This window comes from Hylaeus anthracinus, unplaced genomic scaffold (assembly GCF_026225885.1).
Source record: "Hylaeus anthracinus isolate JK02 unplaced genomic scaffold, UHH_iyHylAnth1.0_haploid 11989, whole genome shotgun sequence".
NCBI classification, from domain to species: Eukaryota; Metazoa; Arthropoda; class Insecta; order Hymenoptera; family Colletidae; genus Hylaeus; species Hylaeus anthracinus.
The window spans coordinates 11,581,699-11,608,073 of record NW_026534337.1 but is presented as its reverse complement, the minus strand read 5'-3'; the positions used below and the strand labels follow the sequence as shown (position 1 = coordinate 11,608,073).

The 26,375-nt window shown below is 42.5% G+C and overlaps 1 protein-coding gene and 1 long non-coding RNA gene across 14 annotated transcripts in view; one reads left to right on the top strand and one right to left on the bottom strand.

Moving 5' to 3' along the window:
* Positions 1 to 5,747, top strand: part of LOC128887778 (uncharacterized) — a 70,219-nt gene extending 64,472 nt beyond the window's left edge. The window contains exon 2 of the long non-coding RNA XR_008460098.1: positions 1,733 to 5,747. This is a non-coding gene — a long non-coding RNA (uncharacterized LOC128887778). The remainder of the gene's footprint in view (positions 1 to 1,732) is intronic.
* LOC128887769 (homeodomain-interacting protein kinase 2) lies at positions 3,280 to 26,356 on the bottom strand. 13 transcript variants are annotated; one of them, XM_054144067.1, is made up of 18 exons: positions 24,574 to 26,356; positions 16,216 to 16,563; positions 13,640 to 13,996; positions 13,461 to 13,553; positions 13,163 to 13,381; positions 12,704 to 13,076; positions 12,406 to 12,623; positions 11,975 to 12,298; positions 11,707 to 11,886; positions 11,472 to 11,618; positions 11,227 to 11,391; positions 10,726 to 11,150; positions 10,333 to 10,422; positions 9,660 to 9,932; positions 9,413 to 9,575; positions 8,958 to 9,181; positions 7,896 to 8,216; positions 3,280 to 6,743 (listed from the first exon to the last, which is right to left on the bottom strand). In XM_054144067.1, the coding sequence occupies exons 2-18, from the start codon at positions 16,558 to 16,560 to the stop codon at positions 6,545 to 6,547; spliced, it is 4,116 nt and encodes a 1,371-aa protein (XP_054000042.1). In that variant the 5' UTR covers positions 16,561 to 16,563; positions 24,574 to 26,356; the 3' UTR covers positions 3,280 to 6,544. The 13 variants fall into 13 exon arrangements, with proteins under 13 accessions (XP_054000042.1, XP_054000044.1, XP_054000046.1 ...); XM_054144069.1 differs by having other exon boundaries at positions 3,280 to 6,713; positions 9,413 to 9,578; positions 24,574 to 26,355; XM_054144071.1 differs by having other exon boundaries at positions 8,958 to 9,145; positions 9,413 to 9,578; positions 24,574 to 26,355.
* Between the last annotated feature and the right edge of the window lie 19 nt (positions 26,357 to 26,375).

Sequence of the window (26,375 nt, the reverse complement as noted above, 5' to 3'; positions counted from 1 at the left end):
ACGAACGAAACAAACGAAACGTTTGCGAGTGTCGTTAAGAGCGAGAAGGAAGAAACAAAGAATACTAATCGTAAACCATATGAACGTTGAAACATTAAATTTTTCTACTTCCCTCCACAGCGAAGATACTGTTCTAACTATATGCCAAGGCGTATCTAATTAATTATCAATCTAAAAAATCCGTCACCCACAAAGATGAAAAATTGTTAACGACTAACAACGTCTAAACGGTGATGTATGTTTTCCTTTTTGTACACGAATATTTACCTCCTTGTTAAATCTATCGCTTAATCGTTTAATTGCATAGCATTATGCGTAAGTCGACGAACGTATATATATAATACAAATAACACCGTTAATATTAATTTGCGACATTATCATAGTGTAATAGTGAACATTAAGAACATCGAAGAACAGTCAGATAGGTGAATCATCGATTCTATCCTAATTTACCCGCGCGATCTATCATTTACGATCTTGCTTCCCCTAATCGGACTTCATTTACTCTCATTTATATACATCGAGAAAACTATCGAACCATTGTACGGAGAGCGGACAAACAGATTCGTCGTATCGTTTTAAAATTTCGAAAAAATTGTGTACCTTTTTCTTTTAAAAATTACGAACTATTGTAATTTCTCTCGCGCTAACGCGCGTACCATTTACTCTGCGAGATCGTGAGCAAACTTCTACCGAAATTCAGAACAATCGTGTTGATCGCGCAATCATGGTGGTACGATCGCTGCTTAATTTTCCTTATTTTGGTGTAAATGTGGTCTGATTGTGATGAGCAATTTCCGACGATTAAAGTCCAAAGAACGCAAGAAGACAAACGCTTAAGAACTCACAGAGCACAATACAATATCAATTTTCTAGTAGTAACTCCAAAAATATGTTATTCTCTCACTATATTTATAACTAAATTATCTATTCCTCAAAAATGTCAGTTACTCTGTTTACAGTGATAATGTATAATAACTTTATACGAACTATCCCATACAACGCGATCGAACGTTCCAAGTTCACGAAAAAACGTAATCTTTTTTCATGCATCTGCCCCCTTTGATTCCAGTATTTTATCCTCGGTTCTGGCCATTTCAACGCGAGTATCGGGCATTTCCAACGGTACTAAACTCGGTCGCCGAACGTCCTTTCGTTTTGTGTTTCGGAACCTACTTTCAAGAAAAGCCTCACCCTTATCACGTATCTTTCTACGACTACTCTTTCATGTCTCCTCTTTTCGATTATTTTCTCTTTCATTCGTATTTCCTTTTGTATGAAGATCCCGACCGATCGTTAGAGATTCCACGCTAAATATACTCACTATTGGACACAATCTCATTACAACATTTTAGGCACTACACCTACACTAATAAATCACTTCGCTCCCCCTGTCCCCTGATGCGATAAGAAACGTATGTACAAATTTAAAAACGATTAAAATAATCCTATCTCTATAATAGCTTTCAGTATATGTATGCGTGTATGTGTATTTGTCTCCGTGTATCATCGTGTCACCCGAAAGGAAGACACGACTGTTAGACTTACGCTCGACACGCGTGAAATCAATGGTATCGGCTGAAAACATTTGTTTCCTTTAGCAGGTTTTAAAACCGGCGACTGACTTGCAACAGAACGCTGTAATGTAACTGCTCGGCACGAATTGTACGGTTCGACACCAACGTTACATTACAACGTTACTCAGTTCAGTGAAAAGTAGACGATCAAAGAGGTTCGTGAAAAAACCGACAGACCAAGCGGAGCACGATCGAGCTCAAGAACGGCTCGGTTCGTCGCTCGTTAGTCCGTCAAACTAAGCGAATGCTCGCGTTACATTAAAATGTTCCGTTGCAAGTCAGTCGTCGGTTTTAGAGTGGCAACGTGGCAGCGAGGGCCTATCGCGAACAGTCTTCGATTTGTCGCAAATGGATAATCGACGGCAAAAGGATAAACGCCACGTTAACGAGAATACTCCGATACGTAAGATTGATCGAGTGGATGTTGGCGAGCAAACAAAATAACGCGTCCTATCGTCCGATCGAAAGTGACAAATTTGCGGTAACGTGTAATCTTCTGGATCGTTAACATCATGATTATACGTTTCCATACGTGATTACATTTTACGCCGCGTACACGTTTGGCCATTTCAAAAAGGCCTGACCGAAACAATATTCGCTATACGAATATCCACGCTACATAATATTTAATAAAATATCACAACTAGAACCATCGATACAATTTACGGTATACTTTTTTCTTTTTTAGTCAATTTGTTTTCCCGCGTATATATACACGTATATATAGTAATAGCATCTACTATGTGTTAATTAGATACTCCCCGTTGCAGCGACGCGCTTACTTCTAAGCCGTACAGCAAAAATGTGTGTTAAAAGTAACGATGACTGCGTTGAACATGACTCTTGAGCTTGTACTGACTGACGATCTACATCTAAGAGAGAAACTACTATTATTATAACATAGGACCATGCGCGAGTAGCGTATACACCACACTTTGTAAACCCAAAAGCTGTTATTAGTAATACATCGACCACAATATTTTCTACTCATTAGACAGTAATCGATATTTGACTTCAAACGCTAGTACTTAGAATGAAATCTACAGAGAATACTTTGTATGCCCCACAGCACGCTATTAACAACGGTGAATGTAATAATAAAATAATCTAATCTGTGGTTAATCCGAACTACGGTGCGATAATTACAGTTCTTAATGCTAATGTTTTACAAAATTCTTGCATCGTCAGTCAAAACTTGCTCTTTGGATGAAAGAAACGAAAACCTGACTGAGAAAACTTCCACCTACAACTAGTGACACGTATATATCTAAATATACGTCCGAATATGTACACAGAGGCGAAAATGAAGCATAAGAAATGACTATATTCGTACGACTGTCGCGTGTACACCGTGTAATGTGTGTGTTTGTCCAATGTATCGATTCGCAAAGGAATAAAACAAAACTGTTTCTATACATACACACGCGCGAGTACGCGCGCATACACACATACATATGTGCGCGTACACACGCACGTATATTATCACTAACAATGGTCTTCTTTACGGTAGTAAAAGTGTGTGAAATCTAAGGATATGACTTTATCTCGCGATATGCGAGAAGAGAAGGTAGGTTTTCTTCTATGCTATACAACCTCCTACGCTCTATGGAAGCATACATTACATACATACATATATATATACACACATACACACGTAAGTGCGCAAAACTGCTGGTATGTTAATTAATTCACGTTGATTCTATTTTTCTTTTTTTTTCTGTACTGCAACTCTTTCATGACGCACCGAAAAAGAGGCGCGCACCCTTCTTTCGTCGTCGCCTTTTACTCTCCCTCGATAGCAGTAAATATGTAAATGTTAAATATAATTAATCGTAAGTATGATTAAACAGGCACATCGACTTGGTTACATATAATTTTTCTATTTTATTTTGTGTGTGTACGTGTGTGTCGAAAGAAAAATATCGGAAAAGCCAATTGGTATTGGTAGACGCGCTGCACAAATTTGATAATATGGAAACAAATAATTACTGTTAGAAAATTTGTCACGTAACAGTTATTTCCTAATAGCGATATCAACGTCTATATCCTATCGATCGAAAGTAGCAAATTAATAGCGTCATCGTTTAGTATTTATTCAAATGTTGTAAATTTCTTTTAGTCTTGCGATATTGTGGTAAAGTATTTAAAATTTCACTTAGTAACTTTCTCTCCCTCTCTCTCTTTCTCTACGTAGCATTCTTTTTATCCCTTCTATCTCTAGAACTCCCTTTCATTCAGTCACACTCGCGCTCTACATGTAAAATACTTCTAATTAAACTCTGGACATGGATCACTCTATTTAATCAACGTACCACAGTTAATATCTCGTACAAGTTATCATACAGCTATGTATACAAAATAATTAGCAAAACAATGCCTAAGCGTCATTCCATTAAAAAACACGAGATACGCGTCGACACGCGAAAAAATCTTTATCCTTTCCTTTTTTATCTTTTTAAGCGTTACGAGTAAACGAATGGTATGCGCGACCTAACATTTTACAGCTGCAAAAACATCGAAATCTAGGAAGAGAGCCATTCGCAATAAGTATGTACAATTCGATAATTTGGATATTCACGTGTATACGTGATGTAGCTCGTTCGACGTTATGAATACACTTTATAAATAGACATTTAAACATCGCTTTTGTTTATAATGTCGTGAAAAAGTGCAAGAAGGAAGAACATGATTCGACGAGGGGAACAGACAAGAAGAAATCACTAAAAACATGCACTCATCGACGCGTTCGTCACGTCAGAGTGTATAGAATGTATAACGAAGAAAGTGTATTTAATTTTGTGTGTGTGTGTGTGTATGTGTGTTTGTGTATTATTCGATATTGTAATACATGCAATGAAGACTTCTTTTCGATAGAAACTGTATTTGAAAATATGTTTTACGAATCAATTCTAATCCCTCCTGAAATTCAGTTTAGCACTTCAATGAGTCCTAATTGGCCATGTTTGGATCGCACTGATAAATTGTATACCACGGATTTGTGCAATGTACCCTACGTGTACATTTTTAAAGCTACAATCCTCGGTGAAATGCAAAACGTTGAAATACGATATAGAAAAAAGAATCGAACGTTAATGCAAACATGCACGATTCCGATGCGAATTTCATTCTTGAACAATCCTATCACGTAATTTCACCTAGAACGTGATATCTACAAAAATAGGTGAAATTGCGAACTGCTGGCAATCTTAAAATCAGCGATACCTAATTGCAATAGTAATAATAACCATTAGTAGTTACGGCGACGGGATGATATGATTCATTATGAGATTAAAATAAATAGTGAGGCTGCTGCGAGGAGACACAGCTTTTGTCAAATACAAATTACCGTGCACAATCAATCTCTCACCATTTGAATCGAAACGTAAGAGGTATTCGATTCTAAACTTAACTGCACGCATTATTTCCGTATATTAACGGTATCGTCTCAAGATTGTTTAGTTATTACGACACATAAACATACTTGAGACCGTTTGAAATAAACCTAGAACGATAAAACTCGAAACACATTTTTACAATTAATCGATATACCGCGTATAGATGCGTGTGTATATACGTACGTATGTCCGCGTACAATTGAAAAGTGTCCACGTTTTGAAAAGAGAACGTTTGAAACGTTCAAGCCTGTCGTTGCGCTCGACAACAAAAACCTTCTAGCCAGGTCGAAATTTAACCAGGCGAAAGCAATAAAATATCACCGCCGCCGAATGACCGTAAATTCTACCGAATCAAAGATAACTTTGTCACCGAGCATTAAAAACAATTGTGTATGATACGTGTTTGACGTATCATCGTAAAAGAAATGCATTTATATGCCCCATTTCAACGCGGTGGTTCAATAAATTACGTTTGCCGTTTTACGGTAAAGTAATACAGTTTTACCGAATCACCAACGTCGCCGGTTTTATCTGCTTAAATTGCGCATTAATTCCCTTGGTTTTTGCGAATTCGAGCGAAATCGCCTAATTAATCATCTTTTCGTAACGTCCTAGTAAAATTTTCTTTGGCGCGATAACTACATTCGCCCTCCCAAAAGTCAGGAAACGTTGAGTACGAAATACACGTGTACAGTATTTTCTGAAAAGTTGTCGGACGTCTTGAACGAGTAGATGAAATTTTCTCGCTGTTAAATAAAAATCGTGACAACACCTCTCAACAAATACTGTACCATATGCGTACATACTCTGTCACGTATACATATAACATGCGCCGTCTAAGCCGGACAAAATTGTACGTCGATCGGTGTACTATCAAAGTAATAGTTCAGAAAATAATACAAATATAACAAATCACCATAGGAAATGGTTCACTGAGGAAATAGTGTTGCGCGACGGAAAGCATAAAAAAGCCTTCTCTCTCTCTCTCTCTCTCTCTCTCTCTCTCTCTCTCTCTCTCTCTCGCCTTCTGTCGTCTTTTCTTTTGTACTTTTCATCGACATGCAACCTCGTTTCATCGAACGAAACGAAAAAGATAACTCTCCCAACACCAAATGGGTGTAATGAAACATCAACGAAACCATCACTTAATCCAATCCTCGTATCATGTTCGTTCGTCTGCTTTCGATACGTTCGAAACGATGAATATCTCGATTCGTTAACAGACGGGCAGTTTTGAAAGGAGCAATCGCTGCTTAGGACGGATTGTCAGAAAGTGAAATGTTGTAGAGCGACTTCTACGTTGGTTTGGGACTCGATCGAGTCACTTTCAGTCGTGAATTTTCTTGTAAGCCTTATAATGGGTTTTCATTGCGTATGGTCGATAGCAGCATCAGTATCGCGAAGGGCTCCCTTCGTTCGCTAGTAGAAAGTTCGCGAGGAATGAATGGATAGGATATATCTGGTGGGTTTTCTTTTTCCTTTCGTTCGATCATCTTTTTTATAATCTGGTAACGCGTAAATTTTCGTGTGCCATTTGATATCTTCCCTTTCTAGCTAGGCAAGAGATACAATTTACTCGGTGAACCACAAACCAGAAGGTTGATATTGATGTTTGGCCGGCGAAAGCGGGGCCAATCCGTATACGGCCGTTGGCTGCATATGTGCAGGCAGTGGGTGCGCTGCATGACTCGCGAGCAACGGTCTGGCCGAGCTGTGATGAGCTGGTGGTGGCAACGCTCGACTAGAATCATACAACGTTAATGGAGAGGAGCTGTAAAAAACGGGATAATCAACGTTAGAAACTGTCCATAAAGCTCTAAAAAAAAGAATAAATGAAACATTTTGATTTCTTATATGATAATTACTTCGTTCTACACGCACACAGTTTTATAAATAATAGCTAATACATTCGATTGGATCGAGTAATCGACAGGTGATTTCATTACTTTTTGTACACATTCAAGATACATTGATGCAAAATTTTCAATTACGAAATGTCAGCAAAATTCTCCAAGCAGACAGCTAACGTTCCATTTTGTACAGATTATACAGAGTGGACTATTTAAATGGGAATACTTTGATATAACTATGCGACAGAACAGATACAAAGATTTTTTTTTTTATATTTACAAGTAACGAAGGTAGTTCCCATTTAAAAAGACTACCCTACATAACAGGTCATTTTACAAGTAATGTCGTGCGTTACTTTGCTTTTGTGAATAATGATATCCATGTTACTTGAAAAAGCCTGGAGGAAATTAATTCAAGTATCCGAATTTGACATACGAAGTGCAAACGAATTATGAATTGTATGCAATGAACGCATAGTTGTTTTACGTTAACAGAAAGACGTCTCGTAAATACGGTCACAGAAAACATCGGTTAACGGATTATCAATTAATAAACGGCAGATGTTTTCGACGTATCGAAGCGGCATAGCACGACAACATTACTCATGGTTTGACCTGGTTATAACGATGTCGCATGCCAATTCAACGATTAAACAAATCAAAGGAACAACAACGTATGTCAGGGGCAAATCTACTATGAATAAAATGAAGCTTATTTTATCAAAAGGAAACTTTGAAAAAGAGTTCTTGAACAAATAATTTGATATTCTTGCAGACAGTGTAAACGTAGCTTTTGTCGGAAAAGAAAAGGAGTCTTTAAAGTAATTATCTACAGGCTCCGATAAGTCTAGATCCGCCACTGTTGTACGTGCACCTCAATAAAAAAAAAGGTTATCGATTATCCGATCGAGTTCCGTAGCGAACGGTATTCGTTGCATGCCATAAAAATGAAGTAGGATAATAATGGCATGGGAACACACCGTTCTAATCGTTACAACAATTACGAACGATCACAAGATAACATACTGAACTGATACTATGGCTAGAACGAAAATATAATAAATGGTACACACATGCATGCATCAACTAGGTGTCTAGGTACCCACCCGGGTGTGAATCCCTGATAGGTGGGCACTTGTTGCTGCTGGATAGCAGTAGGAGCCTGAGAAGGCGCGGCGGTAACGTACACCGGGGGTGGCACGGCATGGGCTCTTGAACGCACATGGGCGTACTCCTGGTACAGGGGTTGTCCCAGGTGCTGGGCACTTCCTATTACAGGTCCCCCTGCAGGACTTCTGCCCCCGCCACCGCCCCCAGGACTCAGGTGGGCCGGATGCCCATGATGACTGTGGGTATGACCCGGATGGGCTGCCGAACCCACCACCTGGCTCTGCCTACAAAACCCAAAACAAAATCCAACCCTTCGTTATGCAATTCCCATGCGTCCTTTACTTACTGTAAAAAATGTCACTCTTATAAGCAGAGGACTAGAGACCAAACCGACAGAATCAACAATTGTTTTCGATCCTTTTCCATTCGTTCGTTTTTAGTTCCTTTCTCGTGTACAATCGGATCTCGGCAAGTTCGTAAGTTTAGTCAAATTTCGTTTCACTTGCGAGGAGTTAAACATTGGTAACGACTCGTAATTAACGATTTCGACGATAGTGAAACCTATTGCACTCGTTTATCGTCTGAATTGTTACACTTCCGCGAACAGCAAAGATGTTAAATTGAACAACAAGATTATAAATGGAAATGAGTAAAGTTCTAATTCAAAAAGATTCGAGTTATGGAGGTCCGATTGTATTTTTTGATTTGGTTGTTGGAATGTATCATAAGAGAAATTCGCATGCTATTTACTTGCCCGGATGTTTACTCTGCTCGTCTTAACAGCGTACAAATACGAACTACCCAGTCATCGGTTTGGTCATTTCTCAATCAAAGAGAAAAACCTACATGCAATCTCGATAATTACGTGCACACGAATTCTCACTCGTGTCTAGAGATGTATCCTTTTCTCGTTAGGTTCTTTTCTAGATCGATGTGTCGTATATACTACATGCTTCGTGTGTATCGGTGCGAGCGTGTACGTGTATGTATACATGTTTAAGTGTGTCATGCGTTACGATCCTCACCTATACTGATGCACAGTGTTGGCGACCGCCCATTTTTGGTGGTCTCTCGAATGTGCAGCTGGCGGTTGAACGTACTCGTGCTTGTACTCGGCTCTCTTTCCAGGCCATGATACCCGCTTGTCCGTGCCGGTCGTGTACACGATGTGCTGTTCTTGAAGATGCGGATGCGCGCTACTCGTGGTCACATACTGCAAGAAGTAGTCATGCATGTCATAGGCATCATCCTAGAAAAACATTTCCAAAAGAAAGATTACTAAAACAGGGAAAGGGGGGGATATATAAACCGATAGGTGCGGACAGAATCATCGTCGTTGTTTTCTTCGATATGCCCGTAAGTCGATTGTTGTTATAAATAATACTAATAACGGAAAGAGAAAAGGAACGAAGATCGTACGGAATAGCGTAACGAAAAGAATACGACAAAGTCGAAAGCAAAATTTACATGAAAAACTAACCTGATAGGTCGGTGGCTCTTTGCAAGCTGGCGCGTGACACGGATGTGGAGCAAGGTACTCAACGCCGGGCTCCGGCTTCGTCGCAACATTTACCATATTGCACTCGGACTGTACTTTTGCCAATAATCGTTTCTTTTGCGATTGAGAAGAATATACGGAGCTGCTGCTGCAACGAACAATAGATTGACGTCACTTGACGCGTATATATCGACCGAGTATTACGACTTTAATCGGTCAAGCTGATTACCTGCTGACGTGGTGTTGTTGCTGAGGTTCATGTTTAATTAACTGCGTAGTCTGCTGATGCTGAGGATGCTGCGGTAAATGTTGGTATAGATGAGTATGCGCTCGGCCTGGACTAGCTTCACCGTCGCTGTCACCGACTGTCACGCAACTGATAATATTTTTTCGTTGCGCTCTCTGAGAGGAGCTGTGCGCTACAACGTGTCCGTTGGTATGGGACTGACTACTCGAATGAGTCTGTTGCATCGGTTGGACTACGCGTGGTGTCGACTGCGTACTGAAATTAAAAACGAATGCGTTTAGTTACGCATAGAATAGTTGATAATCCGATTTGAACTCGTGTAGCAGATTTCATCGAATATGTCAAAATGATATTAAACGTTAGAGCTGCAAGTCATGGTATTATTATCTTGTGGTCGAGACAATCGACACTCCAAGCTTCCGCGAGCGTAGCGTTAAGTTGCCTATATTTTCGAAACATGGTGCACGCGATTATTTATTCCTGGAAATTTTCAAATAACAACTCTTAACATCTTCAAGTGCGTTACTGCTCGAAACAACAATTGCACAAGATATGTGCAAACGTTGCGTGTTATGTCATGTTTTTAACGATTGTTAATCGATCGGTTGATAGAATATATCGTGTGCTTTGTAATTATTCAGTTACAGTAATATACCTTCGGATGACTTCCTCGCGGACTGGACGTCCATCGCCAGACAGGCGAGTTGCCAAATTTTGACAGGCTCCGCATTGACGATCTCCACAGCTGTCAATGATATTCATGCATAATTCCACTACTTTCTATTCTACTAATAACAATACTAGTAAGAGGACTAGAACAATCTGTATATGATACATCGAGTGATGATACTTCTATATCAACAAAGCTATATAAAACTTTTAACGATGCAAAATAACAGTACACTAATTATCAGTTAAGTGTAACAGCGGTTTCGTTACATCCATAACTCGAAGTTGTCTTCCGGTCAATTTTATGAGAATGGGCTATAGTTTCTTCTAACTACGTTCGAATGTTCTACTGTAAGAAGAATAACAAATGGTAACTTACCATTTACCAGGTGTTTCGTCCTCGCTATCACTGATCGTGATGACAGAGACTGCCGGCGATGGTGTATCGTGAATCGTGATGGTTTGTTGTCGACCAGATGTCACCTGATGATGCTCTGCGTTATGGCTGTTGCCGTGTTTGCCACTGTAATGATGCTGTTGCATTGTCTGTTGTTGCCAATGACCGCTCGTAGGAGAATGTCGTCTCATATTGCTCGGAGGTGTGCTCTCTTTTACCCTCTTTTTCACGGGACTCAATTGTTGCGTCTCTTTCTTATGTTCGTGCCTATGTTGAGACTGTTGGGGTACCGTCACGTGATGTTGATGATGTTTCGTTCCGGTACGTTTACCCCAACCTTGAGACGGATGTTCGACGAGGGCACTGGTGTTGTAAACCTCCGTGACAGGAAATACTGGCCGCTGATCCTTCCCCAAAACAAGGGAAATTAGTTAAAGGACTGTTCACTCGATACGGTAGAACAATTAATTCTATCAGGCCTACCTGCAAGATAGCAGAACTGTCTACGATAAGAGGTCTTCCCCAATCTCCAGCATCGCTCAGTAATGGCTGCTGTATGGCTGCATGTTGCGGTGGCAATTGCTGCCATGATGGTACAATAGCAGCCATTTGACGGCTTCCGCCGGGCCAAGAGGTTTGTACAGCGTTCTGCGTTGAGAAAAACGAAAATATTATTCGTTAACGTTTCGCAAGCAATCCGAAACTCGTTTCTATTTAAACTTACGTACCGTTAGCAACATTTGACGCCCAGTTTCTACCATAGAAACAGGTACCGCCGCGTATTGTTGTTGAGCAGCCGCAGCCGCCGCGGCGACAGCTTGCTGCGATATGATGGATGGTTGAATCTGCAGAGGTCCTTGTTGCGCTTGCGGAGGCTGTGGAGAACACGTAGCGTAATTAAACGATCGTAAAAGAATTTACGAGAACATGTTCGATCGCAATTAAAATTAATATCACATTTACTTGAGCAACAACTACGTGTTTCGCAGGACTTGGCATCGTCTGATAACTGGGTGGGTGACAAAGCAGACCAGGCACCAATTGATGTGGAAAGTCGTGTACTCCGTTTCGACCACTATTCGATCCGCTAGATGAGCTACTGTACTGAGTTGCGCGTCGGCTACTGTTACTGTATATTTGATACTAAAAGAAAGAATATAGTATGATAAAAAAAAATCGTGTAATAAACGGAAGTAACGATGTATATAACGAAAATAATGTATTTACTAACCAGATTGTCGTATCCTGTTTGAGCAGTACGATGCTCTCTGACTAATCGCTGCACTTGATTGGTCAACTGATTGTTAAAGGTGAAAGTAACAGCACTGCCATTTGTCGTTGGCACAAAGTTAGCTACCAATGATGTTGGCGGAGGTGGTTGAGGTGCTGGTGGAGCTTGATGATGCGCTGGACTTGCTGTAAAATCACCTGCTCGTCGGCAAACCTCCATCATTTGGACGGAAGCTTTGACATTGTTACAGTGTGCATAATCGACTAAATGAGCTAGAGTGACAAAAGCGTGGTTCAAAGCCTCTCCGGGTGTTATCCGACGCTCCTGTAAAATCAAGAATATATAGTGCACAAAGAATACCTTACATATATAAAAAATAAATAATCGGCAGCTTATCTCTGAGAGCGATTAAAGCATGAATTAGATATTACTACCTGGTCCATTGTGAGCATCCTCTTCAAGAGGTCAATGAACTCCCTCCTATCTGCTTTTTCAGCCAAAAGTTGACCACCTTCCAGATCGGTCGGAACGTTAACTTGACCAATATCATCGAGACAATTAAAAATATACTTTCTTGCTTCTTTAGATTTGATACCAGTTTCAGCTTCGTGCTCTTCAGGTGTTTTTAATCGCCAAAACGGATATGTACCTACAAACGATTCATCGTTAACCGATCATATTCTTTTGACACGACACGGCATTATTATCCTTATTAAACGATAGACTTACTGTCCATGTCTCTATAAAAGAATTTAGTTGTTTTGCTGGCATTGTTTAACATGTGTTCCGTTGGTAGGCCTTGCGTTTGACTTATGTATCGAATTTGATCGTATTCCGAGCTACCAGGGTATAAAGGCCATCCTAGAAACAATTCTGCAACTACACAGCCGAGCGACCACATATCTATCGCTTCACAATACGGAAGTCCAAGAATAATTTCAGGCGCACGGTAGTATCGCGATTGCAAATACGTGTTACAGACAGCTTTCGACACATGAGAGGCCGAACCAAAATCGATAACTTTCACACGGTAAGGCTGGCGTACTGGATCCACCAACATGATGTTCTCTGGTTTAAGATCCGCGTGAATCAACCCCAATTGCTACAAACGTACATTCGTATGATTATACAATTGATCGTTGCGAGTGACATATGATATAGTTATAATAAACACCCAACGGGACTCACCTTAAGTTTCAAAAGAGCAGTGAGTACTTGTTGGAGAATCGGTCTGATGTATTTGAGGGGTAGAGGTGAAAATTTATTTTGTTTCAGAAAATCATACAGATTCTGCTCTAGCATTTCAAAGACCAAGCAGGTGTGGGATTTATGCTGGAAACACTCGTAGGCGCGCACAAAATTGAACTCATCCGCATTTTCCTGACTAAGTCGAGACAGGATGGAGACCTGCGTGCAATCGAAATTGTATTTTAACGTGGCCGTGAATGATCGTCCTTCGATACAACGCTGTAGTCTTTTAACTTACCTCAATCTGACCTTGGCGCGCATACGATGGATGGTTCTTCAAAATTTTGATGGCCACTATCTCGTTGGTTCCCTTTTTCCAGCATTTCACGACCTGTCGAGAAACAAAATAATTCTTTAGACATCGACGAACAAAATCTATCGTACTCGTAGATTATGAGTACTTGAAAGGGAACGTACCTGTCCGAAAGTACCTCTGCCTAGAAATTCGAGTACTTCGTACTGATTGGTCATAGAATAAAGAACTTCGTGTTGAACCAATTGGTAATCTCCGTCGCCTTGGGGGTTGCTGCCACCGCCTCCATTGGCGGCGTTGGTTACTTGCTTGCTGTGCGCCGTCATGCCTGTCTGCTTATGTTGTTGTTGTTGTTGTTGCTGCTGCTGCTGCTGTTGTTGTTGCTGCTGCTGTTGTTGTTGTTGCAGCTGTTGTTGTTGATTATGGTGCTGCGACACTACAGTACTACCCACTGCGTTCGTCGCGTTGGCGGAATGGACTGCCAGACTGTCACCATTACCCTCCCTCGACCAAGTTTTTCTCTGTAGGAGGAACACACCTTATACAAAAATTTTTGGACGTTAAGACATGGTAGACAATAGTTTCCGTAGCTTTAGTTGGGGAGGGATGAATATAAGCAATGTGTACACAACGGAGTGAGCGTACAGGGTTTGGAACCCGACATTTAAGAGTTAGCCACAAAATACCCAGGCACACGCACACACGCACGCGAGTGCAAGCTCTGGTTCTGGAACACGTGTCCATCGAATCGATGCAATATCTTATCGGTCATGTGTGCGCGCGGTTGTTGAAATTCAATTGAACAGATGACTCGTATGCGTTGGCGACAGAAGCTGAAACATCGCCGCTAGTCGAAACGGAAGAGATGAGAAAGGGATAGGTATCTTCCATGATCAGACGAAAGAGCTTTATCCGAGATTATCGATCGTCGTCGTTTCGAAGAGAATCTTCGGCGCCGAGGCGTACCGAGCGTCGCGAATCGCTCGCCCGGCGGAAGTATATACGTCGCAATGACCGTCATGAAATATGAAATGGAAGCCTTGAAGCGTAATCGATACGCAACTACGCCACACGAAGAAGTTACCTGGCAAACGACCGTACATCCATGTCGGCGATACACCACTTCTGATCGACGAGCAACGAAACCGATGGCCTCCTCGGTTCGTATGTAATTACTTCCAAGGAATACCGAACGTAGACGCACGAGGTTGTTAAGTAAGGTAGACGAACATGGACAAAAGACGGAAGGTATTTTACGACTTTACAGAACGCAAGACTACCTTTGTGAAAGTTGATCCATCGAAAATGGCAATCCCTAGCTACCGGACGTCAATCATTGCCCTGCAGATACATTGTTTGTATCCATTGGGTTGTCCGGAAAGTTCATGTCGATTTTTGGTAGGTGGTACAGGTCTGAATATATTGGAATAGTTGAAAACAAATAACATGTATACGTCTCTTAAAAAGTGGAAAGGTTGCGTAACAAAATGGCACCTATGTAATTCAATAAATATATATTAAAATTCGAATGTGTTTTTGAATTTTTCTTAGAAATTGCCACGAACTTTCTGGACAACCTAATAGTTTAGAAAACTTAAAATTTGGACAGTCGGTACATTATAGACTTTGAAAGTAGAATTTCCATAAAAAGCGTCTATCTACTAAAGCCAAACCAGAGCAACGGATAAACAGCGTAAAATGAAACTGCCGTATCCGCTCGAGGAAGTAAAAAGCAGGCACTATTTTCAGTAAACAGAATGTCGTGCTGCGACTAGTCGCGGAAACGAGCGACACGAACGTTGAGAAACACGCGGCGACAAACGCAGCAGAGGATGATGAGGTTCGTTATCGCCCAAACAGCTAAATGAAATCTTGAAATGTACAATCGTGGGGAATCCAACTGTGTCCGTTGTTAGTCGATTGGAATAGGAGCAATTTACGAAGAATCGTCTACAGACGAACGACACAGCGGAGATGGCACAAGACATTTGAAAATATAGTCCCTAGGATTTAAAGGTCAACGTATCCCGACGTAAGAATCCAGCTTGTGAAAGCCTCGAGCATCTTAATGCGTTTAGCGTCGATTCGTTCGGCGTTTCCGTCGAAATACGTGGAACCTGTGGTATCGTTATCGACGCCACGGAAGGAAGTCTCTGTCCACTTGTTTTTCAACGCTAGACGAAACAGGGCTTCGCGGCGTTAACGCTTATTTACAGTAGAAATGGACAAAACTTTTATTCGACCGATAGATGACGAACGATGAAAACGCCAGAATTTTTAAAAGACAATGAATTCGCAAAATTTACACGTATGATCTGTTCTATTCCAAATCAAATCGCAGGTTTTTTTTTTTTTTTAACGAATAACATATCGAAAGTTGTGCATCTTCCATTCGTTATTCGAAATTTGCACGTAGATAAGAGTTTCGTCCATGTCTGATTTACAGCCGTTTCGAGCGGTCCCATCGAGCGTGTATCGATAATCCGAGGCACATATTCGCGAATACATTATCGACCGCGATTACGAACTTCTAATCGCGAGCGAGGCAATCTCAAACATCCATCTCGATTAGATGGGCTGTGCAGCGTTAACGTCGGTGGCCCCCTGGACGGAGAGGGACGCGGCGGTCCGAGACTTTCCTCGACACGATCACGATCACGATCACGATCACGATCGCAACGGGTCGGGATAGAAAAGAGAGTTTTATCGGCGCGATGAGATCGCGGGAAGCGGCACCAACCTTCTGGCTACAGCGTTGGTACGTGTCTAAGAGCTTGATCGTCGAGGCTCGTACCAGAGTCTGTTGGTTCGGGCTACTCTTCTGCAGCGCATTATTGTTGTGCAGCGAGCTAAACGCGGTATTAGCACCGTTCACGGAGTACCGTTGCTGCAGCCCGGTATTGTCTAATTGGTAGTCGCCGGTCGATTGAACCAATGCGTGCTGGATCACCGGCTGACTCACGTTGTACTCCAACTTGCGTTTTTTACTGTGGTGGTGAACGGTGTTGTTACTGCTGCTGCTGCTGCTGCTGCTGCTGCCGTTGACGCTACTCGTCTGCTGTGTTTGGATGAACATGTCACACATTCCCTGCAATTACAAACGGACACAACGCTTATTACTCGACCGTTTCGTTCGTCGCTTTGTTCAAGCGAGAGCTGCTGGAAAGGACAACAGTTTTCAACGTCTCGACAAATCCTTCGAGATACGTTTAAATATCGCTAAACGAAATTATAACATATTAAAATTTCGCCAAGACCCAAAACGTTATACCGTTGGTAGCGCGCGATTTTACGTGGAACGAATCGCCTACGTCTCTCATTGTCGCACCGATATCCATTAACACGTTGATCGCCACGTCACCCGTATATGAGTGACGATGCTTTTCATTGAAAAATTAAAAAAAAAATAACTCCAAAAGTTAAGCATCAAAGTAAATCTATTTAAATAAAATTCATGAATATTGATGAAGATACAAAAACAAATACCACGATAAATATTTGATTATGCAGTCTCCAATAGTCTAAATAATATTTAGTCCCAGCAGAAATTTTCGAGAATATGCGTGTGGCAGTCAACGTGTTAAAAACAAATATACATTGCAATATACTCGATCCCATCGCTGCTTTCATTTCATACCGTCGAACTGTGAGCATCCAAGCCATCAGGTCAAAGCGGTAAGAGGAAGAAAAGGTGCCTTCTCGACAGAGCAACTGGCGGGAGGACTCTCAAGTCGATTCTTTTCCCGACTCCACATAGCCCGATCGTTGGATGCACGTTCGAACCCGAATCTTTTGTTGTTATGTTCGCCGCGGCACTAGTTTTCGAATTTCGAGTCTTGAGAAATGAAGATATTCGATAGTTTTACGTTGTTTTGAAACCGACGCGAATCAATTTTTCCATAGACGAGGATATTTTTTTACCGCGAGATGTTCGCACGAACAGTAGTGTCGACGGCCGAGACGAGAATTGCGAACAGAAGAGGGGGACACGCGACCATCGTGTTGTTCTGAATTAGGCGAACCGAGAGACCACAGCCAGCTATTGCCGCATACGATATATAAAAAGTACACGCTAAGAGACGACGATGACTATGAATATTTTCGTCTCCTTCGCGTACGCGTGTCTTTGTATGGTTCTACGGAGATTCGGGCCAGCGACTCTAAAAAACGGAGTACTGGTCGAGCATTCGAAACACAAACCGAGCGAAACTCGATGAATCCCGATCGTTCGAACGATACATTTTCCCTGCCGTGCTACTCGAAATATTTCGGTACTCGTCCCTCGGTTCGAAATACGTATTCGAGCCGGTTTTATCTCACTGGGCTCTCTACTCAAAAGGCATCTACCGAAAATGTATCGGGTTTCCGCGCGTTGGCGGTCGAAATAGTCGCGACAGAGAAAGATACATTTTCACGTTACGATTGCCTTTGTAACCATTGCGCACAACTGACATTTGGATAGCTAATCGTACACGACACGTACGGACATAAATGTACTACTTGATTACAAAGAGCAGGGCTAAACGTTTATTTATTTTCGATTTGTCGATGTTTCGGTCAATTACGTATGCATACCTTTGGTGCAGAATGATGATATACAAAATAGATTCGTGAAGCCATACTCTTGTAAGTTATGTAAGTAGTTACGAGGAACATTAGGTTCCGTAATCGGATGGCGCATGGATACAAACGTAACAATACGATTAAACGTATTAATTGCCAATTATTAACCTTATTCGCCGACTACTCGGTAATCGATCATGGATAACATTTTGCGCAACGGTGATCGAAGCCGCCTATCGAACGGGCCCGCTTCGTTGCACAAAATTGGTCCTAGCGGGACGGAAACTTCAGCTACTTTCGAAAGACAACGGTATTCTCCTTCTTATCCTGAGAAGATCTAATCTCCGAGAGGTTTAGAAAGGCGACGCCTGGTTTACGAAATTAAACTACCGATAAGATAACACGCGCGTTTTTTCTCTTATCGATCGCGAAAAAACAATGCTCGTGTGCGCAAAATTCGCGAGTTTGTCCATCGACGCTCCCTAGCCTTCGGACAACAAAAACGCGACAAAATATCCAGACTAGCCGCGTGATCGATTCGTAGCGACGAGTGTTTTGGAAACTTTCGATCGCCGATTCGGTTCCGCCCCCACGATTTATGTATCACGCGTCCTCTTTTTCTCTTTGTTTTCCTTCGTCCTGTCTTCGTATATCCGCGTGCACGACGTGCTCTAATTGCAGTGCTGCTTGTCAGAAATAGTGTTGCTTGGTATTATAACGATCTACGGTACCGCGAAGTACAGTTACGTTTATGCTAACCGTCTCGACGCCTGGCGAGAGAGAGAGAGAGAGAGAGAGAGAGGGTTCTGCTAAACTGATACACGCAGATAACCTGATATGGTTCTAATGGATGCCAAATTGCTTCGAGAAGTGGAGAGATTGGTTGAGAAGCGGGCCAGGTCAACCAGCCGAGGAATTCGCGTCGAAATTCACAAATTTGCGATTCGTTTAAGTAAAAATTGTTCACTTTCATCCTCGTGCTCCTTTACATCTAGTGACGTTGATCGAGGCCGTCGACGGAAAAGTGCTCGACGTCTTTCGAACGCAGAACCATCCGCGATACGTAACGTCTTAATAAAAGGAGCAACTTTACGTAACAGTCCTGCGCTTGACACAATGGATGTAAGTTTCAGTTTACTCGCAACCGGTCAACCTTTATCGCGTCGTGTCTTTCTTCGTTCTGGAACGAACGAAAAATTACGTACGATGTCAATCGTGCGCGTTAGCAAACGGAATCATCGAACGCCAGGCTCGCTCGTGTACCCTTGATGATAAGCATCCACGAATCAACGAGCAAACTTTACAATGCAAAAAAAGTCGCGTCGGTCGCTGACGTGCGACTGCTCGATCTAGACTTATCTCCGAAAGCAACTCGTCCGATAGCTTACAAAGTCAGGAATAACGACACGGCTGGGTCCCGTGTAGCAAACAATGCGTTGCATCGCGTCTGTTGTCGTTTCAAAGTTTCGAGCTTTCCAGTCAAGAGTATTTGCTCTTACACGAGAAAGATAGTTGAGAAATTTGTACGGTTTGTAATCAAGTTTATGACTCGGTAACGCTAATAGCTTTAAATAAACTCGATAGTAGAGCCGATTGGGTAATCTTTAGCAACAACGCTTCGGTATTAATCATTATTGATTATACAAACGAAGTTTTGGCCATAGATGAGTATACATTGGTAACTATACACACGTATATTTGACTACCATATTCTTCAGTTTATCCAACATGTACTTTGTTACGCGAAATTCTTTACGATCGCTTGCAGAACGCCGTACTTTTCGATAACAAAAGCGTTGTTTATATAACAAAATAACGATAACGCCAGGAACGTTAGTACAAATACATCTGCTAGTCGAACTCATCGGTAACGCTTGTCCAACAGTTCTTGCTGTACACGTGACGCTATTAATGGTTTGAACAATCTGTTTAAACTAATTATGCACACATCGATCAACTGTCGAATAATTGAAAACTGTTCGACAAACGAGTAATGCCTAAGACAGGATCTGCTAGATAACCGTTACCGATGAGCTCCCCAAAGACATTACTTATTATACAAAACTTTTCCCGACTCTATCGTATTTCTGCTGACAGCGATCCTAGATTTTCTAGCAGAAACGATTGGCGAACCTCGTCCATCTACCATCCACTACGTCGTTTCTGCTGTTCGTCTGTAAATAATCTGAACACGGCTTTTTACGGTCAGTTTCGCGAATGACGATTCGCCACTGTGACTTTCTAAACACGGACAGCTATTGTTTTCATTGCGATAGGAGAGCCTCGTTGCTCGCACCGTCCGATGAGTCATTGGACGTGGTTGCGCGAAGGAAGCAACGAAAGTTCGCCCGGCGAGCTTGCGTTTACGATCCACGGCCGCCTTCGCACGCCTGTATAGTTGCACGCGAAAGACCTATGAGTCAAGCAGATTGCTAGATAAACTGGGAAACCCGAAAGTGACCGCGTGAAAAAAATTGATTTGTAAAAAGTGTGGCGAGAGAAAACAACGAGTCGTCAATGAATCACGAAGAAACTGCACGACCTAGAGTCTGTAGGTCCTAGATGACTCGTCTTCGACGAGAAAGATACGAATTGGTCCCTTGAGAACGCGAATGGACGAAAACGGTACACCGGGCACTCCTGGGGTTAAACTCCTCTCGATCCTACAGCCAGTTTGCACTTTGCTACCATGTGCCAAATGCATGACTCTGCGAAGAGTAAATCTACAGCAAAACAAGATAAAAACGTCTTACGGACATAGGTCGCCCGAGATTTAATTTCCAAGTGGAGAGAAATTAAAGCAAACGGTCAAAGCGTCGTACGTAACGATTTCATTTGCTAAGGTTTAGTTTGAAATCTTTTCTTTACGAGAGGATATAAAGAAAATGTATTTTCCGTGTCTAATCGCGTTACACAGTTTCCATTCTCTAGTTCGAATAACTTAAAAAAGGTTCCGAACGCGTCTGTTGTTGTAAATTAAACGTCTAATATCGCGATCATAAACGTCTACTGTTACGTCCTGTATTTATAACTCGTAATCGCGCGCACAAAAGTTCACCGACAAATTGAATAATCACGCATTAGGCTTCGTTTGTATCATGCCGCATAAAACGGCAATGCTAATTTGAGGAGCAAGACGATGTTCGTAAGCCCGGGTAATGACTTTCCAGCGAATTTCTGTACCATGTACGGAGCTAACGCGACTATTTGTTCCCAGCTGGACTACGAAGAGTTTCTAAACTGAAACTGGGATTATTCGAATACTACGAATAAACTTTGAATATTTCGGTACTCGAATATCGTTACTTCGAGTGAATCCTTTCCGGTGCATTGCAAACAATTATCTCAAATCGGTAATACGAAACTATCATTGTGTCGAGGTCTAATTATAATTTTTGCATAAATCTAGCATCGTGTAAATAAATAACAGAGCACGTGGCGATACGTCGTTGCTCAACATTATATAAGAGGACGTTTTCGAGTAACGTTTTTCGTAGAAACTCGCGCCGATCGATTGTCGAGATTATATCGCGCAATAAAATATATTACAGGTTTCGTTCGCTCGCTACCAGTAAAATTCCGCTCTCTTCGCGACGATGCAGTAACAACAAAAGATAAAGTCGCATCGGTTACGGAGTTTTCCAATTAACGCTTTGCGAATACTGACCGTACCCTTTTAGGCTATACTTCTACTGCGCTGTAACGCGTGAAACGTACACGCGAATAAACACATCTGACTTGCTGCAGAACGAGACTCTATTTTTACAGTCTTTATTGTAATCGGATTACTAAAGTCTTATAAAAACGAAAAATAGTCGCCGGCATACTCGCAAGATAGTTTCACAATAACAACGATCCACGGTGGGTAAACGATGAATGGACCGGTAATTGGATAGCAGGAGAACCATGGCGAAGTTTTCACCATGAGCAGAACTATTCTGCGACGGAAGCACGGTTTGTCGTGCCCAGCTTATATTCCTCAAATGGAACGCTGCGAAGCGTGTCAAGTTTCGGCGGACGAAAAATTTTCGTGAACGTAACACGGACCGTTTATTCCTGACCAAGAATGCTGCTTGTTCGTGACTGCGTGGAATACAAAGTATGCACAACGTGGACAGAAATTTTCCTTTTCCGTTCTTCGATCTTGGGTAACGTACACTACACGGCGGCGGCCATATACTGTAACAAGTGCAAATAAGTTATATCGGTGTTTGTAAATGATTTTAAATTCGCACATTCGTAACGCGAATACTCGAAATATTCGATAACTGTTTTACGAAATCAAACTTTATTCTGTCCGATAACTTCTCAATCGTGCCGTTAACGCGAATCCTCAGACGCAGAGCACTAATTAGAAAACGATAATCAGACGCGAAAATATAGAGCATCTATCGATTGTTCTTCGAAGGAGGAAGGGAAAATGGATGAAACTAATTGGATTTTGAATCGGAGTTCCGCGAGAAAACGACAACTACTCGTACGTTACTTTTTCTCTTTCTCGAAATTGCTTTTCCTCGTCCTGTCAAAAGGAAATAATTTCGAACGTCGTTTTTGCGTTGAGTAAACGACGCAAAATCTTGCCTTTCGTGCACTCGAAACTTGGCTATATGACAACAAATTATTTATGATTTTATTGATAACACACATATATATATATGTGTGTGTGTGTGTGTGTGTGTGTGTGTGTGTATGTATATTATTCCAAATATACGTCTTCCTTGTTTGTTGTTGAATAAAATTCTGTTCAAGAGAAAACGACGCGAACTTGTGCATCGACACAATGGAATTGCTACTTTGAGGCAAGGCTTTTCCGTTTGTCATGGAACTTGTTTGCAACGTTCGATCCGGTGACGGGGACGTTTCTCGTCTCGAGACGGTAACGAAATATCGTTCGTAACCATGGGACTATATTTTAGCGACAACAGATATAATAAACCGAATTGTGTCGTCGCTCCAGCAAAAGTACCGAACGCTACACCGCGGTGCCTGTACTCTGTAAAAATTGTTTTATTTTCGAACGAAACGTCCCACTAAATGCCGAGTGTGTGAAATTCAGGGCATGTTTGGTTGCATTGGTAAATGGTCAAGTACGTCAAGGCGTGCTGCGAAACGAATACGTTGACGCGCTGGATGGAAAGTTTCCACGCGAGCTTACGCGCGTCAAGCGTCGACGAAGCTAACGAAATCAACAATAGTCCCGTCGATAGGAAGTACGGCGCACACTATACGTATAGCTGACAATCGACGTGTAATATCGTCTGACAGGTTAAAATCGCGATCGAGAAAAGTTTCTACCCAGGCCAGTTCCAGCTGGCGTATTTGGACATAGTTTGACCGTCGCATAATTCCTATCCGTCGGTTGCGTCTTCGGACGCAGACATTTTTCGCTCCGTCGGCAGAATTTCACCGTCTTACCGAAATGTTCGTGGCGCAACGTATTTCGTCGAACATTGTTGTCACTCGATGCGAAGCAGAGATGGATAAAATTGTTATCTATTAGGTTGTCCCGAAAGTTTCTTTCGCGAGTTGCACTCGATTATTTTACGTGGTCGTGTTTATATAACTAGACAATCTAATTTCATAGATATTCTTGTTGTAACAGTAATGGAGCAAAATGAATCGTGCACAATTCAGTAATGTAACATAAAACATAAAATATTGTGCATGTATTACTTATTAATATAAGCGAAAGAAACTTTTGGGACAACCAAATAGTTAAAAGTTATAGTGAATCTAAAAAAACATATTTTAGTCACCTATCGTTCGAATCAAAATTTGTCCATCTCTAACGCAGAGTACACGGAGATTCGCCCACGTAACGATTGGAAAAGTTCACGTTTTATGATGAAAGTTGTTTATTACGTTTCGAATCTACATGTACGTACACATCGACGGTCGTCGATGAAAGCGCAGATCGACGGGAGCATGGCTAGCACGTATCTGCTACGCGCCACGGTACGTAGAGCGACACATTTTGGGGTTATGTTCACCGTTTGCAGACTTTCGGCAACAGATGTTCGCGTTACGATTGCATCACTCGGACGATTGTATAGTCGTTCATTCGAACGATGAGACGATAGTAATCTCGAAAGAGAACCGTAGGCTGACAAGCTGCCGTCGGGAAAGAAATAACGAGAAGAAACTACGGCACGACGGAGCGCCTCGGTCCGACAACTTTCATCGGACGAGAGCTCCGAGATCGGCCGCGTTGCCCAGAAGATATTCACCAGGACAGAGCTTTGACTTGTTTACGTTTTTCACATAAGGAACACGGGTACGTCGATGTACGTGTAGATGGTAACGTGCGAGATGGTAGAGTCCACGTATGCTCTGCTAATTCGGGAACGCGTAAGGCAACGCGAGCCGAATTACGTTCGGCGACCTGTCAACCGTAAGATCCTCGAGAAAATATCCAAAAAGCGTCGTCTGCGCGTATACGAGCGAAGGGGATGGAAACACGATCAGTGTCGCGTAAAACCAGCGAGAACGGAAACAAAGCAACGGATAAAATTGGAGTTGTAAAAAATGAACATACCTCTCGCTTCTTGGCCAATGTCTCTCTCTTCAGGGACGGGCCCGATGTTCACGTAGCAGCATGTTCCGTTTATCCCCGGGTTGGCTTTTCCCCGTTTGGTTTGTCGGCCTCTCGTTAGCGACACACAGCCATCTTGCGTAGTGGCTGGCCTGGCTCAGTCGCTTTCGGTACGATGGCCTCCGTGCGAGAGACGAAGAGGTGGATAGTCGCGGTGAATAGAGGGGTAAGAGCGAGAGAAAGAGGGAACGGACGACGGAATAGGAGCGAAAGAGAGAGCGTGAAACCACGGCCCCGGCGAAGTGCGTGTCCCACCAATACACGCGCGCATACACACCGAAGTAGCACCAGCAACGCCACACCGCCGCCACCGCCACCACCACCACCGCCACGACCGCCACTGCACCTCTCTCACAGTTTTCGCCACTTTTTCGCACGGCCCTCGCCCACCTTCGGCACGTACATATTCCGTGGAGCAGCCAGCGTTTGCATCCAGGACACCTTCGTTTCGCAACGGTTTCTCCCGCACTGGGTAAATACGACGATCCGTTATTTACCCGTTCGACGATGTCTTCCGTCGTTGATCACTCGCGCGATCATACCTTCTTCTCCTTTCCTTGCTCGTTTCGTGCTAGCGCTGCTGCTCCCGTTACCGCTAATCCACTACTGACCGTCGTACGTCGTACACTCGTACCTCGTACCTGCCGCACCAGCACGCACGACGGCGATCGGGGGATCGCTCGGGCTTGACTGCCGCACGACCGTTCCGCTTCGGCCATCTTCGGAACATCTCGGCGATTTACGCTCACTTTCCGCACAGGGCCGACTACATCGTGGGCGCATCAAGCGCCCGTACCCGTTCCCTCCCGGAATGACTCATGTGTGCCAGACACTGACGTATACGCGATGTCGTCGCAGCCTGTTTATCGTACGAATCTACGGTCCATACGGCGCCTGGACGCTGGAAAAATTCTCACAATTTTACCGTCTAAATTTTCGAGGAAACTTTTCTTGGACTTTAGATTCGTTCGATTCGTCGAGAGTTTTCTACTCGTGAATTTCCACGGTACGCGAAACTCACGATAATTACGTAAGCAAATATCATCGTTGGTCGATGACAGTTTCTTTTTTTTTTCTATGAGATAACTGTTATTAGCTGATGTTCAATGAATAACTGGACGAATTTTTGTTGTCGTTGAAGGAAGTCGGTGGGTACACGGGACGGGCACAAAACATATTCGAACGCCAATAGTTAATTTTCCAAACTTAAGCTGTACCGGTTGAAATAAGCGTTTCGCGCAATCGTTTTCACCATCGATTTCTCGTTGTACCGCTTTACCGCGATACCCCGGTTTCCGACATGGAGAAAAAAAAAAGACAAGGCAACGGTATACGGGTGGTCGAACCAGCGATTTGTAACCATCGCGGTGTGACCACGGAAACGAAGTAAAACTCCAAACGATCTAAGCACTTTCACGGCCGTGACGCGTTTGATTACCAATGGGAGAGAACACGCGCTACGATTAATCGTTAAATTTAATCCGGCAGCGAAACCCTTTGTTCGCGTCGAACTTGGATCGTTCTCCGCCGCTATTTCCAGTGAAAAATAATTCATCGATGAAACGAAGACGAAAGCATTTCATCGAACTTGAACGTTGAAGCGTTCGAAGACGATTTCACCTTTTTACGCAGCCTTGCGACGATTTTGCGCACGATCGAACGAGGGACGCGTTCCATGGATCGAGAGAGCGCGCGCGTGAGAGAGAGAGAGAGAGAGAGAGAGAGAGAGAGAGAGAGAGAGAGAG

What these genes read in the sequence shown, in the direction of transcription:
- LOC128887769 (XM_054144065.1), bottom strand. Translation starts at nt 16,560, where the DNA reads ATGTGTGACATGTTCATCCAAACACAGCAGACGAGTAGCGTCAACGGC. An exon ending in CGCGAGGAAGTCATCCGAAG is followed by an intron (nt 9,933 to 10,332) that starts GTATATTACTGT and finishes TTTTAATTTCAG; the next exon opens with TACGCAGTCGACACCACGCG. An exon ending in AACACTGTGCATCAGTATAG is followed by an intron (nt 8,217 to 8,957) that starts GTGAGGATCGTA and finishes TGGGTTTTGTAG; the next exon opens with GCAGAGCCAGGTGGTGGGTT.